This window comes from Mya arenaria, chromosome 11 (genome assembly GCF_026914265.1).
Source record: "Mya arenaria isolate MELC-2E11 chromosome 11, ASM2691426v1".
NCBI classification, from domain to species: domain Eukaryota; kingdom Metazoa; phylum Mollusca; class Bivalvia; order Myida; family Myidae; genus Mya; species Mya arenaria.
The window spans coordinates 37,642,245-37,665,636 of NC_069132.1; the positions used below are offsets into that span (position 1 = coordinate 37,642,245).

Below are 23,392 nucleotides of genomic sequence, written 5' to 3' on the forward strand. Positions count from 1 at the left end.
AACATTATTTACAGTGGTTTTGAAAAAAAAAACGTTTAAACTAGCAGGCTAATTAAATCCTAGCCTTAAATGACGATCTTTGTAGTACCAAATACAACAAATTAACGATATCTCCGTTGCAAAAAGGCATTTTGATTGTGCCTTGATTGTGCCTTTAGATTAATGGCTCGAGTTGGCTAACTTTATTTGCAAACAGTAGTACAATGTACCACACTGCCAGTGTTAAATTTGTAATTCATTTCAAGTTTTCATTTTTTAAATGTATATTTCTGGGTTCCGAACTATATCTTTCGGAATTTCATGTCACACACCGATATTTAGTGTTTACGCGAATGCCCTCGCCAATGGGATAGCCGTACGGATTCTGAATCAATCATCGAGAAAGCCTCTGACGAAGAATACCGCCAACAAAGAAACTTTTCACTAAATTATAAATTCGTTGTATTTAGTGTGCGATTCGTGCGTGTGGTATACTATTCAATGATCTCGAAAAAACAGAAACCAAAAAAACTAAACTACTTCGTAGAGAAGTGAAGTCTGAGAGTCGTATAGTTGCTAAGTCGTATAGTTCAGTCTTCGAGTAATGGTATAGTAGAGTTATAGAGGTGGAGTTATAGAGTTATAGAGTACTTGTAGAGTAGTGGATTTGTAGGGTAGTGGAGATATAGAGGGGAGTTGGCATAGAGTAGTGCTGTAGACGAGCAGTTGTGTCGTACAGTAGTGGTGTCGTACAGTAGTAGAGTCGTAGAGTAGTTGAGTCGTAGAGCAGTGTTATCGTAGAGTAGTGGAATCGTATAGTCGTAGTCAAGTAGAGTTGAAGAGTAGTGGGGTCATAGAGTAGTAGAGTCGTAGAGTAATTGGGTCGTAGAAAAGTAGAGTCATAGAGAAGTGATGTCGTATAGTTGTGGAGTCGTAGATTTATGAAATCGTAGAGAAGTGGAATCGTAGAGTAGTGGTAACGTAGAGTTGTAGAATTGTGAAGTCGTTAAGTATTGGTGGCGTAGATTAGTGGAGTCGTAAAGTAGAAGAGTTGTATGGTTGTGCAATCGTAGAGTTATAAAATCGAAGAGTAGTGTAATCGTAGAGTAGTGGTATCGTAGAGTTGTGGAGTAGTAGAGTAGTTGAGTCGTAGATAAGTGGATTCGCAAAGAAGTAGAACTTTCGGGGAGGGTTATTAAGGAGTAGTGTATTCGTAGAGTAGTGGAGTCGTAGAGAAATGATGTCGTAGAGTAGTGAATGTGTAGGGTAGTATTTGAGTCCTAGTATATAATATTTCTGAAACTTTCGCCTACTTTTATCCATCCCTTCCCATTTTCGCACCTTTGGTAAGAGATCACAAATCAATATGACAGAACCGAACAGAACAGAACAGAACACTTATTAACCAGAACGTCATCGGCGCATGTGACCGACTATTGTACAAAACGGCGACAAATACAAACATTCATGCATCTTTATTTTGTAACAAAAGTTTAGTAGTTAACAATTTTATTTGTGTTTTTTTGTTATGATTTATTTATTAATGGGTATGCTTACAGATAAATTACGTAAACTTTTTTTTACCTCATTGTTCTTTTCGTTTGCCAATTCAGGTTTCCGAAAAAAAAAGAAGCCTTTACCTGATCTTGTTTCAATCGCAAGATGGTAATAACAGCACAGATATGGCATGTCAGTAAAATATACATACGCAATGAATAGTTCAAACAGAAAATGATAAAAAAAATATAAATATAAAGGAAGGCATTTCTAGGTATGTATTTCAAGATATCTTCAAAGTACTCTCACACGTTAATTAAACCATGTGCTGTGATTACGAAAAGTCTCAAGTGATAACGAACAGTCCCAAGTGATAACGAACAGTCTCAAGTGATTACGAACAGTCTCAGTTGATAACGAACAGTTTCAGATGATTACGAACAGTCTCAGTTGATAACGAACAGTCTCAAGTGATAACGAACAGTCTCAAGTGATAACGAACAGTCTCAAGTGATTACGAATAGTCTCAAGTGATTACGAACAATTATCAATCTTTTATATAGTTATGTAATAACTTAATGTCAAATATTAGTTCAGTTCTACTTTAAGTCTGAGTTCAGACTCAGACTCAGAAAAACACTTATATTAAATTATTATGAATCGCTTTTATTCCATTTGTTTTACAAAAAAAGATATTAGCTTCAAATAGAAACTAAATTTAGCAAATGTCATTATACATACTGAACTAAAAGGTAAGCTGCAAATAAAACGACGTTTTGCAGTTTCGCCACTGGAGTCTGAACTTAGATTTAATTGAAACTGCTCGTAATCTTTGCCCCAGACATCTAAAAAAGGTTATTTTCACGTGTAATGAAATTTGAATAATAATTTATATTAAAAAGGAGGTGAAATGGCTCCAAAACAAAAGTAGTGAAAGAACCTCTATGACGATCTTTAACACAGTTCGTGTGCTTGAGAGGGTTGTAACCTTATGTAGAAAACTAATGAGTTACAATAATCATGCGATACGCCTTCGATTTATGCAGAAACGTTGGTTATAGGCTTTATCCAAAGCCAAACTACACAGTACAATTCCACGTCGATTAGATAGCCTTTTTTATTGGTCAAGCGCTAGCATTATTGTCAGAAGGCCCATTATGGAATGATTGATCACAGTTATTCGGAATATGCAGGCGGTGCCGATGCCAATGGTTTATCAGCATCAACCGGCTGTTGTTGCCATTGCTGGTTTGTTCCTGGAGGTTGATGTTGCCATTGCTGGTTTGTGTCTGCAGGCTGTTGCTGCCATTGCTGGTTTGTGCCTACAGGATGTTGAGGCTGTGGCCACTGCGTCTGCGCTGGGAAGGGCTGTCCGGCGGGAGCTGCGAGAGGGTACGGGTTTCCGTATGGGGGCGGGTACTGAACTGTAATGAGAATAAAATTATTCTAGAGGTGGCCAAAAGTGAGGGCGCTATTAATCCTAGATGATAAAAATATACAGACTATTGATAAAATTCGCGAGTTTTTCTTAATTATATCAAGGTTGATACAATACGTGGACTTTTCTTAATGATACCGAGGTTGATATAATACGTGGACTTTTCTTAATGATACCACGGTTAATTCAATACGCGGACTTTTCTTAAGGGAACCGAGGTTTATACCATACGTTTTTTTAACAATACCGAGGTTAATTCAATACGCGGACTTTTTTAATGATACCGAGGTTGATACAATACGCGGACCTTTCTTAATGATACCGAGGTTGGTACAATACGCGGACCTTTCCTAACGATACCGAGGTTGAAACAATACGTGGACTTTTCTTAATGATACCGAGGTTGATACAAAACGCGGACCTTTCTTAATGATACAGAGGTTGATACACTACAAGGACATCGGTCTTTCCTTAATGATACCGAGGTTGAAACAATACGCGGACCTTTCTTAATGATACCGAGGTTGGTACAATACGCGGACCTTTCCTAATGATACCGAGGTTGGTACAATACGCGGACCTTTCCTAATGATACCGAGGTTGGTACAATACGCGGACCTTTCCTAATGATACCGAGGTTGATACAATACGCGGACCTTTCTTAATGATACCGAGGTTAGTACAATACGCGGACCTTTCCTAATGATACCGAGGTTAGTACAATACGCGGACCTTTCCTAATGATACCGAGGTTGGTACAATACGCGGACCTTTCCTAATGATACCGAGGTTGGTACAATACGCGGACCTTTCCTAATGATACCGAGGTTGGTACAATACGCGGACCTTTCCTAATGATACCGAGGTTGGTACAATACGCGGACCTTTCCTAATGATACCGAGGTTGGTACAATACGCGGACCTTTCCTAATGATACCGAGGTTGGTACAATACGCGGACCTTTCCTAATGATACCGAGGTTGGTACAATACGCGGACCTTTCCTAATGATACCGAGGTTGGTACAATACGCGGACCTTTCCTAATGATACCGAGGTTAATACAATACGCGGACCTTTCCTAATGATACCGAGGTTGGTACAATACGCGGACCTTTCCTAATGATACCGAGGTTGAAACAATACGCGGACCTTCCTTAATGATACCGAGGTTGGTACAATACGCGGACCTTTCCTAATGATACCGAGGTTGGTACAATACGCGGACCTTTCCTAATGATACCGAGGTTGGTACAATACGCGGACCTTCCTTAATGATACCGCGGTTGATACCATTTGCGGACCTTTCTTAATGATACCGAGGTCGGTACAATACGCGGACTTTTCTGAATGATAGCGAGGTTCATACACGAGGTTGGTACAATAGGCGGACTTTTCTTAATAATACCAGGTTGATACAAATCTCGGACTTTTCTTAATGCTACCGAGATTGATACAAAACGTGGACTTTTCTTTATGATACCGAGGTTGATATAATACGCGGTCTTCTCTTAATGATACCGAGGTTGATACATTAAGCGGGTTTTTCTTAATGATACTGAGGTTGATACAATACGCGGACTTTTCTGAATGTAACTAATTTTGAGAAAATTTAATAATTATCTAGGGAGGGAACTCTTTCTTAGCGCCGAATGTTTAATTGTCCGCCCTTCTTTATTTTGGCGCCTTTCTCACTTGTTCTCTAGTTTTACTCCGGTTCGGACGTTGTGTTTACGTGGGATTTTCTTAATGATACCGAGGTTGAAACATTACGTGGACTTTTCTTTATGATACCGAGGTTGATACAATACGCGGTCTTCTCTTAATGATACCGAGGTTGATACATTAAGCGGATTTTTCTTAATGATACCGAGGAATGTTGATACAATACGCGGACTTTTCTGAATGACACCGAGGTTGATACAATACGCGGGCATTTTTAATGATACCGAGGTTGATACAATACGCGGACCATTCTTAATGATACCAAGGTTGATACAATACGCGCACCTTTCTTAATGATACTGAGGTTGATACCATTTGCGGACCTTTCTTAATGATACCGAGGTCGGTACAATACGCGGACATTTCTGAATGATAGCGAGGTTCATACACGAGGTTGGTACAATAGGCGGACTTTTCTTAATAATACCAGGTTGATACAAAACTCGGACTTTTCTTAATGCTACCGAGATTGATACAAAACGTGGACTTTTCTTTATGATACCGAGGTTGATATAATACGCGGTCTTCTCTTAATGATACCGAGGTTGACAAATTAAGCGGGTTTTTCTTAATGATACTGAGGTTGATACAATACGCGGACTTTTCTGAATGATACCGAGGTTGATACAATACGCAGGCATTTCTATGATACCGAGGTTGATACAATACACTGACTTTTCTTCACGATAATGAGGTTGATACATTACGTGGGCTTTTCTTAATGATACCGAGGTTGATACATTACGCGGACTTTTCATAATGATACTAAGGTTGATACAATACGTGGACTTGTCTTTATGTTACCGAGGTTGATACATTACGCGGGCTTTTCTTAATGATACCGAGGTTGATACAATACGCAGGATTTCTTAATGATACCGATGCTGATACAATACAAGGACTTTTCTTAATGATACCGATGAATGTTGATACAAGACGTGGACTTTTCTTAATGATAATGAGGTTGATACACGACGTGGACTTTCCTTAATGATAATGAGGTTGATACAGTACGCGGACTTTTCTTAATGATATCGAGGTTAATACATTATGCGGGCTATTTTATATGATACCGAAGTTGATACAGTACGCGGACTTTTCTTTATGATACAGAGGTTGATACATTACGCGGGCTTTTCTTAATAATACCGAGGTTGATTTAATTCGCGGACTTTTCTTAATGATAATGAGGTTGATACAAGACGTGGACTTTTCTTAATGATAATGAGGTTGATACAAGACGTGAACTTTTCTTAATGATTATGTGGTTGATACACGACGTGGAGTTTTCTTAATGATACCGAGGTTATGCAATACGCGGACTTTTCTTAATGATAATGAGGTTGATACAAGACGGGGACTTTTCTTAATGATAATGAGGTTGATTCAAGACGTGGAGTTCTCTTAATGATACCGAGGTTGATACAATACGCGGACTTTTCTTAATGATAATGAGGTTGATACAAGACGTGGACTTTTCTTAATGATACCGCGGTTGATACAATACGTGGACTTTTCTTAATGCTACCGAGGTTGAAACAATACGCGGGATTTTCTTAATGCTACCGAGGTTGATACAATATGTGAGCTTTTCTTAATTATACCGAGGGTGATACAATACGTGGGCTTTTTATGATGATACCGATGTGAACACAATAGGCTGGCTTTTCTAAATGAAACTGAGGTTGATTCAATACCGAGTTTGTTACAATACGTGGACTTTTCTTAATGATACCGCGGTTGATACAAGACGCGGACTTTTCTTAATTATACCGCGGTTGATACAATACGAGGACCTTTCTAAATGATACCGAGGTTGATACAATACGCGGACCTTTCTTAATTATACCGCGGTTGATACAATACGAGGACCTTTCTAAATGATACCGAGGTTGATACATTACGCGGGCTTTTCTTAATGATACTGAGGTTGATACAATATGCGGACTTTTCAGAATGATACCGAGGTTGATACAATACGCGGGCATTTTTTAATGATACCGAGGTTGATACAATACCCGGACTTTTCTTAATGATAATGAGGTTGATACATTACGTGGGCTTTTCTTAATGATACCGAGGTTGATACATTACGCGGGCTTTTCTTAATGATACCTAGGTTGACACAATACGCGGACTTTTCTTAATGATAGCGAGGTTGATACAATACGTGGACTTTTCTTAATGATAATGAGGTTGATACAAGACGTGAACTTTTCTTAATGATTATGTGGTTGATACACGACGTGGAGTTTTCTTAATGATACCGAGGTTATGCAATACGCGGACTTTTCTTAATGATAATGAGGTTGATACAAGACGTGAACTTTTCTTAATGATAATGTGGTTGATACACGACGTGGAGTTTTCTTAATGATACCGAGGTTATGCAATACGCGGACTTTTCTTAATGATAATGAGGTTGATACAGTATGCGGACTTTTCTTAATGATACCGAGGTTAATACATTACGCGGGCTTTCCTTTATGATACCGAGGTTGATACAGTACGCGGACTTTTCTAAATGATACCGAGATCATACATTACGCGGGCTTTTCTTAATAATACCGATGTTGATACAGGACGCGACTTTTCTTTATGATACCGAAGTTGATACATTACGCGGGCTTTTCTTAATACCAAGGTTGATTTAATACGCGGACTTTTTTTAATGATACCGAGGAATGTTGATACAAGACGTGGACCTTTCTAAATGATACCGAGGTTGATACAATACGCGGACCTTTGTTAATGATACCAAGGTTGATACAATACGCGCACCTTATTTAGTGATACCGAGGTTGATACCATTTGCGGACCTTTCTTAATGATACCGAGGTTTGTACAATACGCTGACCTTTCTGAATGATAGCGAGGTTGATACACGAGGTTGCTACAATAGGCGGACTTTTCTTAATAATACCAGGTTGATACAAAACGGGGACTTTTCTTAATGCTACCGAGATTGATACAAAACGTGGACTTTTCTTAATGATACCGAGGTTGATACAATACGCGGTCTTCTCCTAATGATACCGAGGTTGATACATTATGCGGGCTTTTCTTTATGATACCGAGGTTGATACAGTACGCGGACTTTTCTAAATTATACCGAGGTCATACATTACGCGGGCTTTTCTTAATAATACCGAGGTTGATACAGTACGCGTCCTTTTCTTTATGATACCGAGGTTGATCCATTACGCGGGCTTTTCTTAATAATACCGAGGTTGATTTAATACGCGGACTTTTCTTAATGATAATAAGGTTGATACAAGACGTGGACCTTTCTTAATGATAATGAGGTTGATACAAGACGTGGATTTTTCTTAATGATAATGAGGTTTATACAAGACGTGGAGTTTTCTTAATGATACCGAGGTTATACAATACGCGGACTTTTCTTAATAATACCGAGGTTGATACAGTACGCGTACTTTTCTTTATGATACCGAGGTTGATCCATTACGCGGGCTTTTCTTAATAATACCGAGGTTGATTTAATACGCGGACTTTTCTTAATGATAATGAGGTTGATACAAGACGTGAACTTTTCTTAATGATACCGAGGTTGATACAATACGCGGGATTTTCTTAATGCTACCGAGGTTGAAACAATACGCGGGATTTTCTTAATGCTACCGAGGTTGATACAATATGTGAGCTTTTCTTAATTATACCGAGGGTGATACAATACGTGGGCTTTTTATGATGATACCGAGGTGAACACAATAGGCGGGCTTTTCTTTTTCTAAATGAAACTGAGGTTGATTCAATACCGAGTTTGATACAATACATGGACCTTTCTTAATGATACCGCGGTTGATATAATACGCGGACTTTTCTTAATAATACCGCGCTTGATACAATACGCGGACTTTTCTTAATTATACCGCGGTTGATACAATACGCGGACTTTTCTTAATAATACCACGGTTGATACAAAACGCGGACTTTACTTAATGATACCGAGGTTGATACATAACGTACGCTTTTGTTAATGATACCGAGGTTGAAACAATACGAGGTCTTTCTCAATGCTTCTGAGGTTGATGCAATACGCGGACTTTTCTAAATGATACCGAGGTCATACATTACGCGGGCTTTTCTTAATAATACCGATGTTGATACAGGACGCGACTTTTCTTTATGATACCGAAGTTGATATATTACGCGGGCTTTTCTTAATAATACCAAGGTTGATTTAATACGCGGACTTTTTTGATGATACCGAGGAATGTTGATACAAGACGTGGACCTTTCTAAATGATACCGAGGTTGATACAATACGCGGACCTTTGTTAATGATACCAAGGTTGATACAATACGCGCACCTTATTTAGTGATACTGAGGTTGATACCATTTGCGGACCTTTCTTAATGATACCGAGGTTTGTACAATACGCTGACCTTTCTGAATGATAGCGAGGTTGATACACGAGGTTGCTACAATAGGCGGACTTTTCTTAATAATACCAGGTTGATACAAAACGGGGACTTTTCTTAATGCTACCGAGATTGATACAAAACGTGGACTTTTCTTAATGATACCGAGGTTGATACAATACGCGGTCTTCTCCTAATGATACCGAGGTTGATACATTATGCGGGCTTTTCTTTATGATACCGAGGTTGATACAGTACGCGGACTTTTCTAAATTATACCGAGGTCATACATTACGCGGGCTTTTCTTAATAATACCGAGGTTGATACAGTACGCGTACTTTTCTTTATGATACCGAGGTTGATCCATTACGCGGGCTTTTCTTAATAATACCGAGGTTGATTTAATACGCGGACTTTTCTTAATGATAATAAGGTTGATACAAGACGTGGACCTTTCTTAATGATAATGAGGTTGATACAAGACGTGGATTTTTCTTAATGATAATGAGGTTATACAATACGCGGACTTTTCTTAATGATAATAAGGTTGATACAAGACGTGGACCTTTCTTAATGATAATGAGGTTTATACAAGACGTGGAGTTTTCTAAATGATACCGAGGTTATACAATACGCGGACTTTTCTTAATGATAATGAGGTTGATACAAGACGTGAACTTTTCTTAATGATACCGAGGTTGATACAATACGTGGACTTTTCTTAATGCTACCGAGGTTGAAACAATACGCGGGATTTTCTTAATGCCACCGAGGTTGATACAATATGTGAGCTTTTCTTAATTATACCGAGTGTGATACAATACGTGGGCTTTTTATGATGATACCGAGGTGAACACAATAGGCGGGCTTTTCTTTTTCTAAATGAAACTGAGGTTGATTCAATACCGAGTTTGATACAATACATGGACCTTTCTTAATGATACCGCGGTTGATATAATACGCGGACTTTTCTTAATAATACCGCGCTTGATACAATACGCGGACTTTTCTTAATTATACCGCGGTTGATACAATACGCGGACTTTTCTTAATAATACCACGGTTGATACAAAACGCGGACTTTACTTAATGATACCGAGGTTGATACATTACGTACGCTTTTGTTAATGATACCGAGGTTGAAACAATACGAGGTCTTTCTCAATGCTTCTGAGGTTGATGCAATACGCGGACTTTTCTGAATGATACCGAGGTTGATACAATATGTGGACTTTATCAAATGATACCGGAGAATGATACAATACGCGGTCTTTTCTAAATGGTACCGAGGTTGATACAATAAACGGGCTTTTCTTAATACCGAGGTTGAAACGGTACGCGGACTTTTCTTAATGATACAAAGGTTTATAAACTTCGGTGTTTGTAGAAGAACTTATTATTATTAATCTTTCGTTCTAATCCTTTTCTAGATCGTACCAGTGTTTTCTGTTTGTTTTTATGTTATGTGTGTATATGCTGATGAATAAAATATGTTTAAACTAAACTTCAGTGTGGGATTCTTACCTACTGCACTGGAGGCTTGGTTGTTGTGCACCACTTGTCCTTGGCGCCCACGTGACTTGATCATACAACAGTAGATGGCAATAATGACACCGACGACGATGGCCACAAATATCAGACATCCGATCACAATGCCGACTATCGCTCCTACCCCACTGGATGTATGGTATATTTATTTTACTATTATTATTTAAAAATATAACGCGGTGTAAGTGACAATACCACAATGAAAATCTTCAGGGACAGGCTCAGTAGACGAGATTCAAGTCTTAACCTTATCAATGAAATAGGACTGATATTTCACTTTTTCAAACTTCAAAAATTTAATTTCATACGTAATGGGGTATGAATGCAGTTGGGCTGGATAACGTGTGTGGAGTCCTCCAGCCCATTTCCGTTCATATCCACGAAAATGACATCATTCACGCAACTCATTACTTTAATTAACTCCAATAGCTCATTATTTCTTTCCAGAAATGTTTATAAAATACTTAATTTCATTTAAGAAAAACCTTACAGTAATACAATTTCACCCATACTATAAATAGACGCCCCGACAGGTTTGCACATTTTATTGCTACGGACAAAAAATAGTCCCCGACATTCTTCTTAACGTAAGATTGAAACGCTTAAATGACAACAATACATTTAATAAATGATATATTAAAACTATTCAACATGTTGTTTTAAAATGTCGTTGTATGCTGACACAATACAAACAATATTATATTAATTTGCGATGATTTACGATCCGAACATATCCGAAAATGATGCTTTCATCGGAAAATATTCGCAATTGTCGAAAGGCCGTACATTGAAGCTGGGACCAATAACAAACAGTGTGTGTATACCACGTGATAAATTGCGTCATAAATGCTATGTCGGAAGGCAATATTTTGCTTCGAATTAAGACTTTAAGCAAAGATAACTTCACTGTTTCCTCACCATTTTAAATGAAACGTAGCGCTGTCTACGCCGCTTATGCAATCCCGCCTTCGGTCTTTTACAAAAGTTTGATTGAGAATTTAGTTTCTTAAAACACTTCGACAAAACTTTTCACAAAACGGACGTCTGACGGAGCACTGTAAAAATATTATTTTGAAAACAGGCTTGTCGAAGTGTTTGATGAAACTAATCACCATATCAAACTGCTTCAAATAAAACGAAGGCGGGGCTCTTTAAGAGGTGTAGACTGTCCTTTGTTTTATTTAAAATGATGTAGTAAAAGAAAAGTTAACTTTGATTTAATTCTTTATTTTAGGCAAAATATTGCCTTCCGACGTAGCATATATGACGTAATTTATCACGTGGTATACACACACTGAACAAATCTTACTCCCAGATTGAAGAAATGGAAGTTGAGTTGGTAACATTCGTACATGTCAACAGATTGTTGATAACTGTTGAAACAAGTGTGAGGTTAAAAACTCCCAAACAAGTGTAATACCATTCGGAACACCTCGGTCATTTTCCATCGAAATCAGCATCGGATGTATGCTAAAAATATTAGTAGAGGTAGTTCGTAAAAAATGAAATAAAAATATTAATAAATGGTAGTGTTTTAACGTGTATTTGTATTATTAAGTTAAAACTGATTACCAGTGAAGTGTTAATGCATAAATAAATAAGATTCCACAGAGTCAAGTCATTAAGTTTAACTGCTAAATTGAAAGTATTACCGTACGCGATCTACTTGCAGAGTAGTTAAATGTAAATATTTCTGACATTGCAAACCTTCCACATACAGTCGTACCCCGTTGGTTCGAATTCGCTTGGCTCGAATTCCTCATTGGCTCGAACTAGATGTAAAGGACCGATTTCTTTAAACTCTATGTAAGCATTCCTGCTTGGCTCGAATTTTTCGAGGCTCGATGTGTTTTCGCCGGTCCCTGTGAGTTCGAGCCAACGAGGTTCGTCTGTACATCCATTGTTTTCGATGGAAAATTGGCCGAGTTGTTCCGAATGGTTAAATACCCCAGTAAACCCCTGTCTCGCTGACCGGAAGGGCGATAACCGTAACAATTGATAATATATATAAATTGATGTAATGCATGTGCAAATTATCGTTTCTTGTTAAATTACTTCATCAATAATTTGGAGGATAAAAAAAGTCTTATGTGTTCTCTTTTTCATGAAATGATTAAAGAATGAAATAATTATAATAAACAAATATTCGGAATTTTATCTTTTTTAAATTTGGAAACAGTGTATGATTAACGATTTGGAATAGGCCGAGCGATTTGGGCCCCAAATTGGTTAGATAAAAAAAAACTTGAGATGTTAGAATAAATATTTGTTTAGACTACTTGTCTTGTTCCATTAGGACGCAACATTTTGTTCATATCAAAGAATGTGTTTAACATAATAAGATGATATTGACCGCTGATTAATATATACTCAGTGGGTTACGCTTACGTGTTTTCACAGCATACATTATCACAGCATCCCCACTCACACCAGCCGAATTCATATCCATTAGTGAAACAGTATTCACCAGCATCGGCACCTGTAAAATTATAACAGTCAAATTCAGTCCAGATGTAATCAGAAAATGCTTAGTGGTCAACATTATATTTTGTCCAATGTGAAGAAAGTATTTCTCGCATCAAACCATATTTTTAAGTAATACTAACAATAACATTGACACAAAATATAACTATCATTTTGTTGCCACCAAATGCGCAATCATTTCACTAAATAGTTTGATTCATTTGAACACCGATAACCATTTAATAGAAGTAGGATACAAATAATATTGACAATTTGTCAATAAATAGTTGCGCATTCTACTGTCAACAATTTACAGTAAAACCCCGTTGGCTCGAATTCCTAGTTGGCTCGAACTAGATATAAGGGATCGATATCTTTAAACTGAAGGTAAACAATCCCGCTTGGCTGAAATTTTCCGAGGCTCGAGGTATTTTCGCCGGGCCCTGGGAGTTCGAGCAACGGGGATATTGATTCAAGTATTTAATATTGCCCTCTCACGTTCAAAAGTATTATCAATTGTCATTTATTGACACTATTATTGTTAATTGTATGGGGGAGCATATAGTCGCCAGTTCGTACGTCCGTCTGTCTGACTATTTTTCAGCAACCACATGCTTGAAATTCGAAAACTTAACTTAAAAGAGGATATTTGCATTTTATCGGCGCCTTTTTTCACAGAGTTATGGTCCTTTTAACTTCCATGCTTAATTGTTTTTTTTGGAGCATTACTCTTAAGGTCGTGACCACAAATTTCACACAATTACAATCACACAACCTTCCCCCAACCATTAACAATTCACAAAATAATATAGCAAATAAAAGCGGCTGAATGGAGACTGCTTTAGGGCTAGAAATAATTTTAAGAGAACGAGAAACGAGTTCATCAGCCAAATTCAAATAATGGGGAATATTTGGAAATATGGATCTTCAGCAAAATACTGATGTATCAAACGTGACCCTTTTTAATGCGAAGTTGATTTAAATCATAATAAAGCAGCTTATTTTAAATGTCCGTGCCACTGCGGAAATTTATAGGTGCTTTTCTCTCTAGAAACAAACCACATTCCCTGACACAGCAATGACCACATTCCCTGACACAGCATTGAACCACATTCCCTGACACAACATTGAACCACATTCCCTGACACATCATTGAACCACATATTCTGACACATCATGGCACCACATTCCCTGACACAGTATTGACCACATTCCCTGACACAATATTTAACCACATTCCCTGACACAATATTGAACCACATTTGCAGACACATCATTGACCACATTCCCAGACACATCATGAACCACATTCCCTGACACATCATTGACCACATTCACAGACACATCATTGAACCACATTCCCAGACACAGCATTGTACCACATTCCCTGACACAATATTGAACCACATTCCCTGACACAATATTGAACCACATTTCCAGACACATCATTGACCACATTCCCAGACACATGATTGACCACATTCCCTGACACATCATTGAACCACATTCCCAGACACATCATTGAACCACACTCCCTGACACATCATTGAACCACATTCCCAGACACAGCATTGAACCACATTCCCCGACACACCATTGCACCTCATTCCCTGACACAATATTGAACCACATTCACTAACACACGCCTACAATTGATATCCCCTTCGTCTTTCGGTGGGGGATAATAAAACATAAGGCAAAAACATGCCAATTATAAAACAATACCTTAAACCATATAAATATCAATTGCGTACAAGACAAGCGTTTATAAATCTTATGTGAATTAAACCCTCAAAGGTTAATCTATCTAACTATTTGTACAATGCTTAAAGCTTAAATACATGCACATAATTTTAAACTTACATCTATTAATGCGCTGTTTATCTATACTACTGACAATTTGTTAAAATACCGAATAAAATAGCATATTGTGTACTTAAACCTTTTAATTACATGTGTTTATTTATATACCATACGAAAACTTGAATTTCATGACATTTCAATCCGTTATCACTGTATACTTGTTACTACACTGTCATGTCACTATTCCTGCAAAACCTTAAAGCAGATGTTGTTACGTTTAAGGCTTATTTAATGTATGTTTTTGTTTATGTTATGTTTTGTTATGTTTTGTGATGTTATGTTTTGTTACGTTAATATAAGTAATCATTATCAACAGTGCATTATTTCATTCAAGAATTGTTAAAAACTACTTCATCTCATTAAAAAAAACCTTACAGTAATTCTTTCTCACCCATTCTGTGAATAAAACGACCGGACAGGAACCGGAAACATTTTATCAAATGACGTAATAATAACGCGGGAAAGGATCAACCTCTTGAAATCACTTTTAAACGTAAACTTAAAACACTAATGACAAATATTCATTTAACATATCATAAATAAACTGTTCTTAAATGTTGATTAAGGTTTTCGGGGCCTGATGACACAATACAAACCATAACAAGATAAACAACAGTTTCCATGTATATTGTTATGCGATGATTCGCGATCCGAACATGTAGCGTTCATCGATTGATCAACGCAATTGCCGAAACGCAGTTCATTTATTGAATGGAAGTTGAGCCGTAAATATAAATGCATGTTTAACTCCCAACAAAAGATCGTTCCTCAAAACTAAATAAAACATAAACTGTTAAAACTTTTTTTTACCTTCCCCACCCACTTTTGCACTGTGGAAGGCTCTTAAACCGAAAATCACCTTACGTCCCGGTGTGTAGCCCCGGCGCGTTAATTCTTTTCACATTTCATGTCAAAAGGTATATCTTCGATGTGCGGTATAAAGTATGTAGGCTTGCGGCGTACAACCTAAAAACTAATATTTTTATGAAATGACTTCGCCTCGGGTAACAGTATTTCCCTCATGTTGATAATAAGTACTGTCACACTGGAAGCCATGCAATATTTAATTCATTATACCGAACACAGTTACATTTATATACATATATAAGATTTTTATCATTACACAACTTTCAAATTTAATCAATTTATTCTGTAATCATTGTTTGTTTACATTATTAGATGTCATTTTGTTGCAAATGACGTTTATTATTATTTTTTTTATATCGTAGTCGATAACTTTTGTTATGCAATTTTATTTATTGTGCGGGCATCAGCTGTCATTATTAATGCCGCCATTAAAAATTCTAAAGCGCACGCGCATCTTTTCTGCGCATGTGATATCACTTTGCCAGTCAACATTACCGGGCAATATTATAATGTTATTAATTAGGTGATTTCATATTTGCCTAGTTATGTGTCCGAGGTTAGCTGTATTTGCCTGAGCCCGAAAGGGCGAAGGCAAATACAGCTGACCGAGGACAAGTAACTGGGCAAATATGAAATCATCTAATTAATAAGTGTTTTATTAATTAACTATTACCGTTTTGGTTACAAACATTTTTATAACTTACCTTTAGTTCACATTGAAGCCGTACATTACTATTTATCCTTTATTCATTCATGGTGTCTGCTTTTCTAGACTTGACTTTGCTGATTTTGACATGCATCCTTATAGTGACATTGCACATATTTATGAATAAAGCACTGTACATTGTAAGGAAGCATGTCTTTTCGTCTTAATTTTGTAAATCGTTTGCCAAAACGTCAAATGTTTCACCTTCGTCGTCCATTTTGTCGGCGTACAAAATGATAATAGATGTAAAATCCAACAACGGGTTAAATACAGCTGTTATAACGAACCGTACAAAGTGGTGCAATCATTCAATAGGTTTAAGTATTCCAAATAAAATTATACGAAGCACAAAAATTTCAAAACAGTCGGAAAACAAAATGGCTACCTTTAAAAATAATTTCGAGCATATTTTTCATATTAGGCGAGTTTCGACAGCCAATGAAAATGGCCCATTTCTCAAATCCTATATTAGGCGAGTTTTGTAGTAAAACAAAACGGAGGAAACTCATATTAGGCGAGTTTTGTTGATATTGGCCGAGTTTGGTAGATATTGAGTGAATTCTGGTGTACATTGTCTCCAATTGTCTGGTATTGATACCGCAATTGTCTCTGTATCTCGTCAAATACGTAATAGTTGATTAATAATAAAAAAATATTGACCGCTCGGGTATAGAGAATTTAACATAGAGAATATAAGTGAGGTATAATAATAAAAAATATTGTCCGCTCGGGTATAGGGAATTTAACATAGAGAATAAAAGTGTGGTATAATAATAGTTCATATTCAGTGTGTGTATACCACGTGATAAATTGCGGCCTAAATATTACGTTGGAATTCAATATTTTGCTGTGAATGAAAACTTTAAACAAAAATAATTTCACTATTTTTTCACCATTTTAAATGAAACATAGCGCAGTCTACGCCGCTTACGGAGCCCAGCCATAGGCCTTTTACCAGAGTTTGATTAAGAGTTTAGTTTCTTAAGACACTTCGACAAACCCTTTCACTATACGGCCGTCTGACGGAGCACTGTCCGTACATTATATTTGAAACAGGTTTGTCGAAGTGTTTGATGAAACTAATCACCTTATCAAACTCCGGTAATAAGACGAAGGCGAGGCTCCTTAAGAGACATAGACTGCCCTTTGTTTTATTTAAAATGGTGCAGTAAAGGAAAAGTTATCTTTGATTTAAGTCTTTATTTTACACATATATGACGTAATTCATCAAGTGGTATACACACACTGATATTGCCATGAAAAGAATACTAGAAATAATGATGAAGCTAATGCACTAGTCAATTGTAACAACGCCCCCCCCCCCAGGTCCGGAGAATAGCGGGGACTTTGACTTTCGGTCCAGCCAACTCCGGGTAAAATCCCCGCCCTGCCGAGACGAACAGATGATAAAATCACCGCCAAATGCCCCATGCACCCAAGGGACCCTAGGTTAGGCCCATTCCCCGCTATATTTTTGCGAAGACAAAACCACTGCATTTACCAGGCACTGCGGAGCCACCTGGAAGGTAAAAACACGGCCAATTTCCCCGGCTATCACCGGTATATCCCCGCACATTGGGGGCCGTGGTTACAATTGACTGTTGCATAATAATACTACATGTATTAAATAAACTTACTATACCTCACTTTTGTCTACAATAGTAAAATCCCATTACCCCAAAAAGAGATATTTTGACTATCAGAAACATTTTCAACGTTTTTGACACGTGACCAAGCGAAAATTCACAGTCAGGTCATGTGACCGCTGTGACATTTGGAATGTCATATAGGAATGACGTCACCATTACGTCATATGTACTTCCGTTGTTTGGAAAATTCTCAATAAAAAAAAAATGTTCTTATGATTGATAGACATGTTTTCACATGCTCAATACACTGTAAATCAAAACTATCATTATTCCTGAAACTTATATACCTTAAGTATCTATTCTTGCTTGATTTATCATTTAGAGTAGAGATTAAAGCATAAACCGCTGCCCTATAGTTGAAAGGTCATTTTGAAAGATCTGTCATGGCGGACGGTGCAATTTTTAGAGTTTGTTTTTCAAGTGGAGTGATTTTTCTTAGGAATGACTTGAACCCCCTTTTTGATTGGCTTAAAAGGTAATTTAAAGCTTGTACTTTAAGAATATATGTGGTTATCATAGCCTGCATTCGCTCGAAATGCCTTTAAATGTTGTCTGAAAATTATAATTTTACATTGAATTTTATAGGGAATAACAATGGTGGTGTGTAACCTATAGGACAAATGAATTAAAGCTAAATCATGACGTGATTACCCCCCTTATACACATACAGCAGTGACGTCACAATTCAATGTGTACACAAAAACATCAGACAACAGTTTTCGAAGGACTTTTAGCATAATAAACGGTGGAATTTTGTTCTAGATATAATTATTTTATTATGTTATATTTTGTTTACCTTGTTAAACTTGTTTAATTAAATAAATTTTAAAACTATTTTATGTACTTAATTTTGTTCGGTATAATAAAATAAATATCATATGGCAGCAGGTGAGGCATTGATATTGTCAACCCTCGAAACAGAATGTAACCCGAGGCATTCTTCTCTCGGGTTGACAATATCAATTGTCCCATCTGCTGCCATATGATTTTTATATAATATGATATACTTATCTGTATATGATACCACCCTTATTAGCTTAGCGATATCATGTTTCAGTTAATATTTCGAAACATTATATTGAAATACATGTGTCTTGATTGCCATACTGTCAGGTAACATTTAAACGTAAGTGTTCATTAAGAATGAAGAGTGTGTTTAAAATTTCCAAAGTATCAGCTTAAAAGGGAACGCAATAGGGTTTAATTAAATGCATTTAAAGATTTAGCACTCCATTTTGATGGCATATGCGTCCTAAAGATAATAACAACGCCTGTTTAACAAACGTGCATCCAGGTTACTTAAAGATGCACTTTTACTCCCAATAAAATGTACCACAATTAATACATTTTGTTTTATTTTACCGAAAATGATGAATATGTATAGAAAACAATGGTTCTAATAATGGAAGGAAGGTGCAGAAAACACGGTATTTCTACCTTATGAGACGATAGTTGATCACTGTTAATCTTTTAGGACCCACCAGTCATTTAATATTTGTGCGTTTTCAGCTATTAAATACACGGTAACAATCTTGTTATGAGTATTTAAATATTTTCCATAAATGTATTATTTAGTATGTAGTAACAAGTGTATCAGGTATTTTTGATATACATGTGTATGTATTGATTATAAATACGAGTATCACTTTCATAATTTAATTATATCTTGAAAAACAAGATCCCATTGATTTCATCCACTAGCGCATTTTGACAGGGCGTAACCGGCGAACACGGGGCGTAACCGACGAACACGGGGCGTACCCGGCGTACGTCCCCTCTAAAATTGTTATAATTTACTTGTGTACGTCAATATCCGAGAAAAAAATCGAAAATAATGCTTTTGAATTAACTAATTCAGATTAATAAATGACAAAGCAATTCATTGGAAAGCTATCCAAGCCCTAATAAACCCTTTAAAACAATGCTTTGATCGTAAATATCAGGAAGGGGGCGTATTTCCCTTGTTGTGCTACCAGAAATTCACCCCCTCTAAGACCAAATCTAGAACCGCCCCTGTAACTATATTTTAGATTATAATAAATGAAATCGTTTATCAGCCTTCGATTAAGTTCCTCGCTTAATCGTTAAGATTATTAGTTTTATAAGTTAATAACCATGACGACATAATTTGGTTCCCGGCCTGAAAACAGGTTTACCATAAATGACGTAAAGAAGAAGCAAACATTAATGACTAAGAGGGGCGAGCCCGTCTCGCTCTTTCCTCCCTTCTAAATCGTTAAGAGTTTACCAGATATGTTCGATAAAACAACGAAAAGTTTTCGGTTGATTTACGTCATAGGTTGGTATTCAATATGCAACTTCAGTAAATCTAAGGGTCATTCATCATTGACTTCATTCACAATAGTCAGTTATTAACAATTAGTAATCCGATAAGCTTCATCGTCCCTTGACCATATAAAAACCGATAGTAAATACCAGCCCTATACTGCTAATAGATTATTCATCAAGTTTTATGCACGGTATTATATAAGCTCGTGATATATTATTAAGTGTCTAAAATAAGGAAAATACCGGCTTTGAATGGTTTGATAATGAAAAATAACTAAAATAGAAAATACATCCAAATTGGCTAGATAGTTTGAACTACTTAATTTGAACTTAAAACTCTAAAAACAAAATATCGTATAAAGTAAGTATACATTACAGTTTTGTTTTATTTATCGATAGAGAAATACAATTACGATCAAACAGTAGTGATTCTACTTTACTGGATAAGGCATGTTAACAATTGGTGACAAATAACTTCTTACCATGAAAAGAAACGACAGCAACCAGCGTCGATAATAATAATACTCCCTCCATGTTTGTTTCAATATAGGAATTTCAAAATGTTATACCGGATGAGAGGTTAACTAGGACAGTTTGTACAAAGCATATGTTATAAACGGTTGTATATACAACTATCTGCTTCTCTTTAGCGAATCAATATAATACGTTCATGCGGGTGGTTATACCCATTCAAAAGTTGCTTATTGTACACCGGCTCGATCAACAGTGACACATTCAGGCTATATTTATTCTGATAACGATTTGATCCGTGAAGAAAAAACTTGAACAATCAAAATTATATAAGAAAATTCGGTGTTTTGTTATCGTACATTTTCTTTTCTGTATCCGTATTTTAGAGGCACTTTGTATGTTTGTTAACACTTAAATGAACTCACATTTATCTCATAATATGTATATATGTACGATTAAATTCGTTTCTAAAAGTTTCTCAAACAAGTTAAAAAATAAAATTGTTTATTAAGTTTTGATAAAAGAAAATAGAACATATTTCAAGGGGTTGATTAATTTAATCGATTGAAATGTGAGTACATGCTTATAAGTTTTCAAATTTAAGTATGATGTTTTAATGGCCTGCCATAGTGCAAACGTGGGTTGGGAAAGCCAAAAAATTAAATGTTTCAAACGTTCATGTTTTATTCAGTTTTGAGGATCAATCTTTTTCTAGAGTAAAACAAACATCTTTTGTGACATGTTTTGGGGGATCAAATGCAGTTTTGGGATTAAAGAGCTTTTTTATTTTTTTTGGAAAAGTATGTTAAGAATAAAAACTAGTCTATGTTTCAAAATGTGCCAGATTACCCAATCAACTATGTAATTTGGCTTTCTTGATAAGATATCTTAAAATAAGAAATAAATGCAATATATATAATGAAAACCAGTGGATCAAAATCCTTTTCTGGGTGCAACAATGCAAATGTCTTTCTATAAATGGATACAATCACCACACAGCTACACTATATTTCTGATAGAGAAGTGTTGAGAATTTGGACAGAAACACATATTAATTTTGTATAAAGACATATCCGAAAACATGTATTGAAAGTATTATGAAAAAAGCATTAATGAAGTGAAACTTCTAATGAATAATTTGATGAATGTAACCTTGACCTTTAAGAACTGATGTGCATTGCTCATGATTGTGATAGTCAGATTCATGAATTTTGAAGGTATTTAAAGATCGGTACTTGACACATTTACCGAAATCTGAAAAATTAGGCAAAATTATACATCTTATAAATTATATATATGAAATTATATTTTAGACTAAAAATGTTATGCACCAGTCAATTGTAACCACGACCCCCAAGGTCCGGGGGTATACCGGGGATTGCCGGGGAAATGGGCCGTGTTTTTTCCTTTCAGGTGGCCCCGCAGTGCCGGGTGAATGCGGTGGTTTTGTCTGACCTAGGGCCCCTTGGGTGCAGGGGCATTTAGCGGGGAATTGACCATCAGTTCGTCCCCGCAGGGCGAGGATTTTACCCGGGGTTGGCTGGACCGAAAGTCAAAGTCCCCGCTATTCTCCGGACCTAGGGGGCCGTGGTTACAATTGACTGGTGCATTAACGAGTGGATAAGTATTGTAACGAAAATGTCAGCGTTTTTTAACAAAGACGTTCGAGATGCTTTGCAAACTTCCCAGGATGAAATGAACAGAGAAAATATCTCGGCTGCGTTACGACTGATAATCAGAAACACCAGTAGCCTGTGGGTGCTACTGTCTGTACTTTGAAATTGTGTTTTAGGATAACGAATTAGGATAGGCGTCACTCACGTTCTTACACGTTAATGGGGATTAATGACGTATCAAAACCGATTCAGAAATGTATACCGAAGTTGTTTCGATTAACAGTCTAAAGAAATGATCTTTTGCACTTCATTCAAACGTCATAGTCTCACAAAACGTGTTGTTTAACTGTGTTATCGTTTTACTACACTTTAAACATAGCTTTATAGTTAGTGTAAACAGAAACAAACAATTACCATCTATGTCTTCAGAAATTCGTGTGGATCGAACAACAAATTAGTATAATTTTTTTGATGGAAAACAATAATAGTTTGGAGAAACCTCGAATTAACTCGAAAAATGTTCATTTAAACTTGAGGAACGCTTACGCATAACCTATTGTAATTGCATTGAATCATTTTAACATTAAAACTTAACATACTTAAAAAGCTGGTTAAGAAGAAAATCAAACCTTTGTCATGTATTTGAAGGGTTGTTCATTTTCACCTGCATTTTGCTTTAAAAACGGTATTTTATTAAAAATATTGGATCTATCTTTATCCTAATACAGTCATGTTCAATGCGACGTTTGGGCTGGGGGTTATCATTTCGAAGTTATTAATGTTCTATGTTATCGATACCATCATGAAACTTCAAATGTTGCACAGGCATTACATATGCATTCAGGACTGACTTACCGAGATTAATATTTTACTGAAGTTTTATTTCCGAAACCTGT

General features: G+C 36.5%; 1 protein-coding gene across 1 annotated transcript; it reads right to left on the minus strand.

The window, feature by feature from the left end:
- Positions 1-1,439: 1,439 nt before the first annotated feature.
- Positions 1,440-21,048, minus strand: LOC128210019 (uncharacterized). The gene is made up of 4 exons (XM_052914317.1): positions 20,892-21,048; positions 12,961-13,051; positions 10,549-10,700; positions 1,440-2,900 (listed from the first exon to the last, which is right to left on the minus strand). Exons 1-4 carry the CDS (start codon positions 20,941-20,943, stop codon positions 2,653-2,655), a joined length of 543 nt encoding a protein of 180 aa, XP_052770277.1. The 5' UTR covers positions 20,944-21,048; the 3' UTR covers positions 1,440-2,652.
- Positions 21,049-23,392: the final 2,344 nt, after the last annotated feature.

Coding starts and splice junctions, on each gene's coding strand:
- LOC128210019 (XM_052914317.1), bottom strand. CDS start 20,943: ATGGAGGGAGTATTATTATTATCGACGCTGGTTGCTGTCGTTTCTTTT. Junction 13,052..20,891: donor TGCTGTCGTTTCTTTTCATG/GTAAGAAGTTAT, acceptor ATAATTTTACAG/GTGCCGATGCTGGTGAATAC. Junction 2,901..10,548: donor CCAAGCCTCCAGTGCAGTAG/GTAAGAATCCCA, acceptor TTCTCATTACAG/TTCAGTACCCGCCCCCATAC.